This window comes from Talpa occidentalis, unplaced genomic scaffold (genome assembly GCF_014898055.3).
Source record: "Talpa occidentalis isolate TD23 unplaced genomic scaffold, MPIMG_talOcc4v2.1 talOcc4.5, whole genome shotgun sequence".
NCBI classification, from domain to species: domain Eukaryota; kingdom Metazoa; phylum Chordata; class Mammalia; order Eulipotyphla; family Talpidae; genus Talpa; species Talpa occidentalis.
Genome location: NW_023604861.1, coordinates 116,539,635 through 116,551,778, shown reverse-complemented (window position 1 = coordinate 116,551,778; position 12,144 = coordinate 116,539,635). Strand labels below are relative to the sequence as shown.

General features: G+C 43.3%; 1 protein-coding gene across 1 annotated transcript in view; it reads left to right on the top strand.

Annotated features, from left to right (window-relative positions):
- Positions 1 to 1,315: 1,315 nt before the first annotated feature.
- The window catches only part of TMEM178A (transmembrane protein 178A), a 61,222-nt gene continuing 50,393 nt past the window's right edge, over positions 1,316 to 12,144 (top strand). Inside the window, exon 1 of the mRNA XM_037528177.2 lies at positions 1,316 to 1,773. Coding sequence (XP_037384074.1) covers positions 1,374 to 1,773 — 400 coding nt within the window. The 5' untranslated portion in view covers positions 1,316 to 1,373. The remainder of the gene's footprint in view (positions 1,774 to 12,144) is intronic.

Genomic DNA, 12,144 nt, shown 5'->3' with positions numbered 1-12,144 from the left:
GTTTTGTGTCCCTGACATGGCCCCAAGGGCATTAAGTGGCACAAGGGTATTGTAACTCCATTGTAAGACTCACAACATAAGCAATTAACTCTTTCAGTACCCTGGGTCCTAACATTTCTTCATTTTAGAAAATGTGAACTTCCTGCCATTCTCCTAATTAACATCTGCAACTGCTGAGCGTCCCACCAGAACAGAAGCCAGCTGAGATGTTGGCTTTGGCTGCAGCATTGCTTTGTTGTTGACCCACTCATGCCAGAAACTTGCAGGAGAGGAAAGTAATAAATCGTTACTTTGATTTATTACTGGGGGCTTTCTTTATTCACCTCCCAGAGCAGGTGCCATTGCAAGGGCTTATTGATCCTCTGCTCTTCTAGAAATTCCAGGAGGCTATCACTCTGGAGGGAGAGGCAGGTGGTTTAGGAAAAAGAAGTCCATCTCTGAAGCTGGCTGAAGCAAAGAGGGAGAAAATTCTCTGGCCTTGGTTCTGTCCTTCCAGTGACATTTGGTGGTGCCTGGAGCCCCGAGGAGGCTTAGATGTTGCAGTGGGTCCGTGAGAGGCAGAGAGTGTCTGAGATTGCTGCTAATGGTTCTAGCAGGCTGCATCTTTTAGACAGGAGAAAGGGTCTTCAGCTCCATATCAAGAGTCCAAAGAGTTAAATATTACCACGCCGCCGACCTGGATGGGCTTTGCTTCTGGGGACAAAACGGGACACCGATCAAAATCCACCTGGACAAGTGACAAGACTGAGTCTGATGTCAGGTCGTAGGAGGGGGCGGGCGGGAGGTGGTGTGTTCTGGGGTAGGTGGAGAGAAGCGCCGAGTCCAGCGCAGGGATAATAAAGGGACGCAGAGCCAGAAAAATGTAGGGACAAAATGAATGGGGAAAAGCGAGGGAGGAAGAGTTGAAGAAAAGTAAGTGTGAAGTGGGGACAGGGTTAAGGGGAGAGAGGAGCTCAGCGAGAAAAGTGAAGGTGGCGAGGAGGGAGGATTAAAAGGGGCCGGGGGAGGGGGGTCGCTGGAGGTTGGGCCGGAGATCAGACCCGGAGGTGGGGTGCACACGAGGGAGTGAGCGGACGAGGGGGTGCCGAGCGCGGCGCGGGGGCTGGGGAGAAGGCGGAGGACAAGAAAGTGAGAGCGGCGCTGGGCAGGGCGGGCGAGCAGACTGGGGTCCGGGAGGGGGCGGGGGGCGGTCGCCCGCAGAGCTAGGGGCCCGGAGCGCCGCGGGCTGGGAGCCGAGGGCGGGGAGGCCGCGGGAGGGAGGTGGGGGGCAGGGGGGGCGAGCGGGAGGGAGCGCGGCGGAGAGCCGAGGCCAAGTGCATTGTGTCTGGCGGCGGCGCGCGAGCCCACCGGCGGCTGCGGCGGGGCGGGAAGCCATGGAGCCGCGGGCGCTCGTCACGGCGCTCAGCCTCGGCCTCAGCCTCTGCTCCCTGGGGCTGCTCGTCACGGCCATCTTCACCGACCACTGGTACGAGACCGACCCCCGGCGCCACAAGGAGAGCTGCGAGCGCAGCCGCGCCGGCGCCGACCCCCCGGACCAGAAGAACCGCCTGATGCCGCTGTCGCACCTGCCGCTGCGGGACTCGCCCCCTTTGGGGCGCCGGCTGCTCCCCGGCGGCCCCGGGCGCGCGGACCCCGAGTCCTGGCGCTCGCTGCTGGGGCTCGGCGGGCTGGACGCCGAGTGCGGCCGGCCGCTCTTCGCCACCTACTCGGGCCTCTGGAGGAAGTGCTACTTCCTGGGCATCGACCGGGACATCGACACCCTCATCCTGAAAGGTGAGCGGCGGGCGCGCCCCGCGTCCAGGGCGCCCGCGCGAGGAGCGCAGCCCGCGGCTCCCCAGGCGCGCGCCGGTCCCCGCGGCCCCGCGCTCCGCGCCGGCACATTTTTGCATCCTTCCCAGCCACCCCCATTCTTTATCTCTGTCCCTTTATCGATACCCTTCGCCCCCCCCCCAAGCCCCCCATTTCTCCGCTCTCCCGGCTCTTCTCTCTTTCCAAGACTCTTCTTTCTCCCTCAACCTGTTCTTCCTTTCCCCCCTTCTCTCAAGTCTGCGCTTAACCCGACGACCCCCCATATTTTTTCATTCCATCTCCCCCCCCCCACCACCATTCCCTTGGTCTTTCACTGTCTTTGTACACCTGCCTGACTGGGAACGCGTGTGGATTTTTCTTGACGCTGCTCCCAGGAGGGCGACAGTCAAAAAGACCTGACCTTTCCCCATCCAGCTCCTTCCCTCAAGTTGTGTTTCCTTTTAGAGAGATCTTTGCAGGAAAAGTGGTGCAAGCCTTAGAAGAGGAGGGACCGGGCTTTCTCTTGTATTGTGCTGGTACCGGTATCAGACAAACTGGCGTGGTCATCCCAGCCTGGCGGGAGCTGAGGAGGCCAGAGCTGAGGAGGCCTGAGGAGCCCCCAAGTGCGGGGTTCCTGTGAATTAGATCTCAAGATGACATTAATTCATTGGTGGATGTAACTGAAGGCAAATAGCACCTCTGCTTTGTTTTTTCAACCTCCCTACCACTCGGGGTCTAGGCACTTGAGGGTAAGAAGGGGAGGGACTCGCCCTAGCCCTTTAAAGTAGAGCATTCCGGGTTTGCGCTTGGAGTCACTCCATAATCACTCTCTGGGGTCTGTGATTCCTTGCAAGGTTGTGTTTGTTGGTGGTGTGGTGTTATTTGGCACTGAGTTGTAGATCATCAATTTCCTTTTCTGAGATCTATGCAGACCTGGCTCCCATTCGAGTAATCAGATTGATTTCCTTTTTGTAATCTCACTCATGTAAAAATATTCAATGTAACACTCCTATTGGTGAAGCTCCTTCTTTTAGAACTCTACAGTTAATATACATTCCTTTTCTCTGAAATGAAAAAAAAAAAAAGACCCTTCTTTCCCTTGTATTCATTATTGCAGAAAAAGAAAAAGTCTCATATTAAACATTTTAATATTTAGTTGCCATTCAGGAAAGCAAAAGAACAGATTTTTGTGGAATTTCAGTGTGAAATGGAATTGCATAGAAAGGAGGGAGTTAATAACATTTTGGCCTTTACAGTCTTGTTAGTTGGCATATTCTTCATTTCCCAAACATGTCAACTTCCTTCTTCCCATGGCTAACTCAGCTGGGGACTGCCATCTGAAATCTGTCTGAGTATGGAAGGACTCCAGGCTTTTGGGGGAATGAGATACAGTAACCTGCCTTTGGGAAATGTGCCTTTTTCTTTCTTCTCCTTACTTGCATCCAAATCTGATTTCTCCTCATGAAGATGCTGCATAATTAATTTTGATAGTAGCATAGTACATGAACAAACTGTAAAAGCTGAATTTGGAGGCTCAGTTATGGAATGTTCATTTAGGCAAGGCAATTTTGAAAGCTAAGCAGTGTAGTCTGTCTTTAGAAATGACAGAGCTGCATTTCCTTACATTCTTTCTATGCCTAGAGTATTTGATTGCATGTAAATTGAATAGAGAATAATGCCTGAAACAGCAAAGCAGAGTTCAACTCAATGACAGGAGAGGAACATTGCACATTCTCCACCTCAGGAAGTTCCATGGGTGCCTGGGTAGTCTAGAATCCTAGAGATGGAAGGAACATTAGAGGTCATTAAAGCCAACCTCCCACCTACTATTCTAACTTGCTTTTTCTGTAGTCTTTCTGTCAAATAGTTGTCTAGTGGCTCCATAAGACAGACTTCACATACTAGTTAAAAGAACCATGTTTTTCTAGTCTGTGCACATGTTTTAGATTAAAACAATCTCAGATTTGTAATGTTCAATGTGTTCAGCTAATCCTTTGTGCAGAACACTAGAGAGTTCTAGGTGTAATCAGAAGACACGGGCTCTATTGCTAAAGGCAGCGCATCTTCCAACAATTATCCAGACCTCCTTGGACTGGTATTCGGTCTCCTTGTCTATGGTAGAAGGAAGGCTTTAAGGAATTTTGTAGTTCTAACATCTGTCATTGTTGTATTAATAACAATGTAAATTTAGCTTTGCAGGAAGTTAATGAGCTGACATTATTAAGAAATGAGAAATTTGGAGGAAGTGACAGATATTGGTACATTATAAGATGATAATTTGCTTGGAAGAATGACAGAAGTGCCTCAAGTACTTTCAACATTGCTGCAACTCTAACTGGGGCTAATTACATAACTTGGATCTCAGTGTCATCATCTGGGATATGAATGGGTGAAATGAACAACTAGAAAATTTTGGCACTGGTATAAGGTATACACCTTTGTTTTGGCATCTGACATTAGTGGCTGTGGTATGAATTTCTTAAGTGAGTCACTTATAACTAAAGATTGACATGACATAAAATTAAAAAAAAAATTGGATAACTAGAGTCCCAAGTTCCATTCTTATTTTTTCCCCTCTGAATAGCCCTATTTATGAGTCTCAACATTTAGACATTTTAATTCTAGAAATGAAGAAAAGTTGACTCAAGTTAGCGAATTGGAAAAGGTGGAAAATAGGCACAAGAGCTGTGGTGTATTTGGTGAGCTTTGAGAGAAAAAGAAGTTAATCTTTCTTTTAGCAGACAGTGAAGGCAAAGCCAGGTGGAAATTGCAGGGAGGGGAATGCAGGGTTAACAATTTGGAAAGCGGGACTCACCTGGTGGTGCAGCAGTTGAGCGCTGGGCTGCAAAGCTGCCCGCAGCCTCTGCAGCTCTGGTTAGATCCCCCGCGAGGGTCCCACATGGTGCGCCGACCTCTCCTGCCGCCCCCTGCTCCCCTCAGCAGTGTACTTCGGTCCTTCTGCCTGTTCTGCTTCTGGTCCCTCTCACCCTCCCACACTTCTGACTGTACCCAGTGCTTGTATAAATAAATAAATAAATCTTTAAAAAAAATAATTTGGAAAGCATCCTCACATTGCACTCCTATTTCCTGCTCCTAGAGACCAGGCGAGTATTTCTGAGAGAGGTAGAGGAGATGGAAACATTCACTGTGGACAATGAGGGATTCTTTTAGAAATGAAATGTACAGTATTAACCTCTTTAAGAGAAATAACATAAGCCAGAAAAGTTTTGATCTCAGTGGGTCAAGTATTTGTGAAAATCATCAAATTCTGATTCTTATTCTTTCATTAAGATTATATATCCCAGAGTGACCCTAAAGGTCCTGGTTAGAATTCCAACCATGCTACTCCAACCAGGATCTTCAATAAGAGTGGAGGTAAAGTTAATGATAAACCCATTTAGAACCAGGGCTAGAATCCTGTGCTAATGTACCAGGCTGACAAAGGACCATTTCACCAGCACCTGTTTTTCCGGCAGGAAGTCTTCTTACTAGCATTGTGTTGACTAATCCACATTTCATAATCTTACCCACCAGGATATCATGGGAACTTATAAATACTTCAGAGATGTTAGGTTCACTCTGTGTTTCCATGATTTATTATCCAATGTAATAAATGCCCATTGAAAGCCTATGATATAGGTGAAGGTTCTTTTGTGTTTGAGTTGGTAAATTACTCTAAGCTATTCTTCCATGTAGTGCTTCTTGTAACTAACTTTTGATGCTAAGGAAACCTTGCTGGTAAAAGTAAGGACTATCTTTGATTAAAATGTGAATGAAGTTGTCCTCCAACCGGCAATTCGAGGACTAGCCTGATTGGGGGAGTCTTGTGTTAGAAACTTGAGAGAATGAACTTTTAAGGATAGGGCCTCAGGCTCCTCTGTGCCACTGGGAATGTCCGGGGCTGGGAAGAAGCCTTTCTATGTAAAAATCACAGAAAGCCAGCAAGGCAGGTGGGCAATGCATAGATTACATAAGAAACCTAGGAAATGAGAGGAGGTGACCTAAGGCTAGGTTTTTCTTTCATTCATTCCTCTATTTACTCCCTGAACAAATATTTATTATGTGTCAGGTATTGTTTCAGGTATAGAAGATATAGGGGTGAACAAAATGGGTAAAAATGTCTAACCTCATAGAGCTTTTATATCAAGTAGTGGAGTTATTTGGTGGTGGATGATATAGTAACTGCTCTTAGCAGATTATAAGAAGAATTTCTGACTAGAGCCCAAGAGCACTTTGGGAAGGCAGATAAGTGAAAATACAGTGCAAAGTGATGGAGTGCTGCATCCTTTGTGCAATGCTCAACTATTCTGTTCGAAGCAGGATTCTTATGTTTAAACTTTTAGATGAACAGTAAAATAGGAGGCCAGATGGAAGGAGACTCAGTTGGAAACATTATATAATGCCTATTTTAGTTACTGAAAACACTAACTTCAGTAAATAAACATTGATGAGGCTTATGAATACATTATGTAGAACTTTGGAGAAATTAATTTTGGAGAAGAATTAGTCACTGAGATTATTGCGAAAGTTCCAACTGTTCTGCTAGCCTTAACATCAATATTTTTTATTTTTTAATTAAAATTTTTCATTAAAAACAGCAATTACTTTTCAAATATATGTACCTTGTTTATGTAAATCAAATTTTAATGTTACATATTGCCTGTAATAAACAAAAGGAAATACATATTGTAGTGTTTTGTTTTATGAACTTAAAAATGATAGAATTTCAGAAATGTGAGGATTATTATTATTCTGTGTGCATAATGGTAGCATGTGTAAATCATCTGGGATTGAATTCTTGAAACTTAAAATAAAACATGTCCTTGTGGTTTCAGAAGCATTTTTCCTTTAATGAGATAAACAGAGATATCAAAGGCTGTGGGACATAAATACTTTGTCATTTTGCTCTCTGCGAGAAAAAGAAAGTAGAATTGGGAGAAATTCATTGGGTCTGCTCTTCACTCTGCTAATGATTTATCTGTTTCCCCTGTTGCTTATTTTCCATGAAATTAATAGTCTGTACAGGACCCACCAAGTTCTACCTGACACAGAAATAGATTGATGATTTTCTTCAGCTCATTTGTAGACCAAAGTATCATTTGTATTAGAATAATTATCTCCCAAGAGCAGGTATATCTAGGGAAGCTGAGAGGCTTCCCCTACCACAGTTTTCTCCTCCCTGACCCATTAGTTCACATAGTATTCTCAGACCCTCTCTTGCACCAGAGGATGCTGCTCGGTTTATGGGGTGCTAGGGATATCATTAAGACTTCCTTGTTCTTTCTTTACTTCTTCAGGCAAGTGGTCTCCAAAATTGTGAGCATCACTCTATGTCATTGATACTTACTTTTCTTAAAATTATGTGCGTGAACTGGAATAACATGTACATCACATAAGACAGATGAAGGTAAATTCTAAAAGGACATTGTGATAAATAGACACAAATAGAAGTTTAACTATTTCCACTCCACTTTCTAAGGCATTGTTTGTCCCCCCCACCGCCCCCCACCCTCCACATGTACATGCTCACCTGTGTCACTTACTGCTCATTAGCAGAGCCAAGTCTGTCACCTGGGCTGAGGAAGGAGTGATTTCTCCTAGTATGGCTGAAATTTATGATGGGTCTCCCACTGCAGTGTTATATCACACACATTCAGCTTGCACAGAGGAGCAAAGAAGAGTCATTTTATTTTGATATCTTTCCTGACCTTAAGTGACTCCTTTTGATTAAACAATTGCCAGCTCATACTACACAACTCCAGATTTGTACTTCTGTCCCACACTATATTGAGGTTGAATAGATCCAAGTGTGCGCCTCTGTATTTCAACACATTCTATTGCTAATACTCCTGAAGGTTGTTGTGAGCCAAAATTAAATTATTACCTGCCAATTCTGCTATCAGATAAAGATACATTTTTCCATCCTCTATGTCTGCACGCCCGAATTATCTTTTTAAAGTAATTTATAAACATACAAGTGGATGATGCTTTAAATAGTTTGTGACCAGAATTGCCGGAATCAATGACATTTATATCCACCATGGATAACATTTGACAATGGCCTTGAGGGGAAAAGCGAAGAGTTTTTGCTAGGTCTTAGGAAGTTCACATTCAATTATACCCAAGTCGCTGTGATTTTCTTTTCCTTAGCCTACTGATTTTTCTTCTTCAAAGCTCAAAAAGAGCCCTCAAATCCCATCAGACAGACTGCTCATAATTGCAAGTATTCTTGATTGCCATAGAAGATAAGCTTTTGTTGGGGGAGCATGTGGATGTCCTGTTTCATTGAGGGGGTAACTGAGACTCCCAGTGCCAGTGCTAAATCGGAGACCGTGAGGAGTGGGAACATTACAGGCATTTAGGTGGGTCATAAATTTTCTCAACAGCTACCAAGAATGAACTCTCCTTTCATCTCTGTGTATGCCTGCAGTGCCCTATACTCCAGATTATTGACCTTTACCAAGCAAGTCATGATCTTGGATTTACTGTTTCCTTATTCCCTGAACTCACCTTTCTTGTGGGTTATCACCTTATCTTTCAGAGTGATTGCACTGCTCCTCTTTGATACTCAATGGGTGCATTTCTGGGGCCCATTTTGGGGTGTGTGTGTGTTATTTGCTAGTTAAAAGAGTGAAAGCCATCAGATTTGGTCATCCTCCTTTTTCCTCACCTCTTTGTATAAACAACTGGTGAAAAGGAAAAAGTTGAAAACAAACTGGAAGATTGGCAAATCATACAAATACCAAATGTGTCTCTTTTGAATTAAAACAAAGCCTAGTATTTGGGAGAATCTTTCAGGGAAGATCATCTTAATCATGTAGATTTGACTCTGGGTTAAAAATCTGTTCTGTAGTTACTTTTTAAATAAATGCCATTTTATATTGTTTGAAGCTTTGCACAATTGCTTGTAAAGGTTTTTTTTTTTTTGTTTTGTTTTACTCAAAGGCATTTGTGAATAGAAAATGGACTTTATCTTCAAAACCTGATAAAATGTATAACAGTCTTTATTTTTTTTTGTTTCGTTTTGTTTTCTTATAGTGTTTCCTGTGGTTACAAGTGCTTGCTGTGATTAATCTGTTTTATTGCAAGTTTTAACTAAAAGGATGTAACTGAACTTCTAGGAGCATGAGCGTCTGCAGCGCCGTCATGAAGCTGACATGACAGCCTTTGTTTGCTGCAGAGTAACGGGGAAACTGCATGCTGTACTCCATCTTTCTTGTAACTCAGCCAGATAAGCTGATTGCAGACCAAACAATAATGTCATGGGGACACCCATCGGGGAATGCATTAGCAAGTGAAAAAAGGGGAACAATGCAAACCATATTTTAGTTTCCTTTATCTTGAATTACTGAGGACACACTGAATTAATTTCTGTAACTTGCTGGATGTCCCGCAGTGTTCATACTTTTTAATATTTTGTTCCTAAGTAAAAATCAATCAACGCATTTCTCCTCTAAGGACCTAAAGGGTATATATGTTCCCTTTTGGTTTCTCCAAGTTATTTGACATTATGCAGATAGACAGGGAAGAAACTCCAGAAATAAAAGTGAGGAATTCTGAGTGTATAGATAATTCCAGAAGGCTTAATTGTCTTTTTAAAACAGGTCACTCAATAGCAAGTCCACACTGATGTTTCGGTTTGCACTGACTGCAAACTTAGGGTGTATGGCAGTGGAACAGGCAGGGTAGGGGGGAGCAGAGGTAGGGAGTGATAAAGGAGTGATAAAGTTCCATTTTAAGGAATTTTTATTTGGCATAAGGGATGTTAGCATTTACTTCACTTAACAACCAGTAAACAAATATTACTAAGTGATGGAAAAGAAGTGGACCATGGTACTGTCCTAGCCCTGTGGGCTTGTGCCTTCCCTAGTCTCACCCAGAACAGTGAGGAAGGTGTCTGAGTAGGTATGAGTAGCTGTTGGTTAATTTGAATCGAATGCCATTTCTTAAGTTCTCACAATTTTGAAAACTACTTACAGTCATGTTTACAGTTGTCTTGGGATTTTAAACATGTTCATCTGTTCAGACACACTGATGGTGCTCAGTGAAGTTATCCTAAGAAAAAACAGGGTGGATCGCTTGCATGTGATTGAAAATTATGAAACAGGTCATCAGTGTGACAGTTCGACTTAGAAGAAGATAAACTGTAGTGGGGAAAATTTAAAACCATAACAGCCAATTGGAATAATTGAGTGAAGGCCATTTGGAGCTAAGTTTTTGTTTTATGACTCTCATGCTTAAGAATCACTTAGTCCAGGTGATATAATCCTTAGCATCTAATATATTGTAGAAAACTTTGGTGTTCAGACAATGGAAGTATTGGAAGAAGCAAGTTAAAACTAGCTAACACATCGGGGCCCTCCCCTGAGGCGCAAGGGGTTAAAACGCAACCAATGAAACTGTCCACAACCTCTGCAGCACGAGTTAGAGTTCGATCTCCAGCCGGCCAGGGAGCAACCCACATGGCGCAGCAGACCTCTCCTGACTCGCCTTCTGCTCCCCTCAGCAGTATACTTCGGTCAATCTGCCTGTTCTGTTACCTGCTATTGTCTCTGGTGAATCGTCTCCCCCCCCCTTCCCCCCCCAACACCTCTGGCCTGTGCCCCAGCAATGGTATGCATAAATAAATAAATCTTTAAAAAAAAAAAACAAACTAGCTAACACTGAAAATATAAAGAGAGGCTAAAACTAAAGAGTGTCAGGAAAAGCCACAGTGACTGCAAACATGAATGCTTCTGGAAAATACTATCTTTTTGTTCAGGTGTTTGTAACAAACAAAACAAGAGACACAGGGAAACCACTTCCTATTCAGCAGTCATAGCCAGTTGGAAGATGTTTGCTGAAGAAGCCATCAAAGTCGTGTTGTATTTTCTTCCTTTCTTTCTCAAGGGTTACCTCTTCTTTCTGAAAGAAACTCAAATTGGTAAAAGGAAAATTAGGAAGCACATGTAGAGTCAAAGATTCATAGAGCTGAAAAGAACTTGGCGCTGTGATTCTCTCCTGAGTTTTACACTGTGATGCCGCAATGGATGATTTCCACAGAGTCCTGCCAGTGACAGGCTTTCCTGGTTTTCCACTTCTGACTCCCTCCTTTTCTCTCTGAAAGGGTATTATGGGAATGACTTGGGGGAAGGGATGTGGCATCGACATAGTCTCAAATCAGTTTCAATTTATAAAGCAGAGTCTATTGTCTGGATAGGGCAGGCCCTTTGATGTTGTGTAGAAGAGGCTTAGAGATTGAGTCTGATTGGGAGTGGAGTGGAGGTTTTATCCAAGTTGTGTATTTTTTAGGGATGGGGGTTGGAAGGGGGAGCTGATGGACATTATGAGCAAGGGTGTTTCAGGGCTGCCAATCCTATCCCTCCATTATGATTTAGAAATTGAAAGCTATATAAACGTCTCATTACCTATTAGTCTTTGGAACCGTCCCAGAACATCTGATTTGGGAAAGTTAACAAAATGACAGAAGAAATCATAAAAGGTCACAGTTTTGTATGTCCTCCAAATATGACAACGTTATTGAAATAAATCTGTTGGAGAGCCGGAGAGGCATCACACTTTGTGTAATGCCTGTTCTAACACACACATACAGATGATTCTGCAGCAATATTTGATTACACCATGGGGGGATATTGAGTGCTTCTTAAAAATATGCCCTAGATTTTAATTTTTGAAATTTGTGGCATGGGTGTTTTTATAGCATGTTTTATCTTTGTTCTGGTCTATTTGTAGGATAAAATGGCAGGCAGATATATATATATATTTAACCTGGCCGAGTATTCTCTTATAGTTTTCTGGAGTTGTTTTTGTTCCTGAAAAAGTCAGGTATATATAGCAGCATTCTGATTAGGTGTGAAACATTATAATTTGGGTTATGGGTTTAATTTATACAACTGCAATTTTTATGAATTATTTCATAAACATCTACTAATGTAGGTGGGTTTATCAGTTAAGGGCCTTTGGAGCCAAATAACAGGAAACCCAAATAAACAAAGCTTAACCTACAAGGAAAATGTGTTATGTCCTGTAAGAAGAAGTCTGGAGGAAGCCCACACTGGGCTGGTTAATTAAAGATTCAGTGCTGTTGAGCTTCAGTGGTCCCAACATGGATAGTTTTGCCTTCAGGCTTCTCTTCCTGGTCACAGCATGGCTGAGTGTCACTTTCTCACACCACAGCAGTTCAAAGGCTGGAAAGCAGGAGAGGCCATGCCCCTTTTTTATGAACTTTTTTTTCTTTTTTTACAATAACTGTCTAGAAGTCTCCCTGCAGGCATGCTGCAGGTCTCATTGGTTAGAGATATGTCACATGACCATTCTAAAACCAGTCCCCAGAAAGTGGAGTGGGATTATCATGGT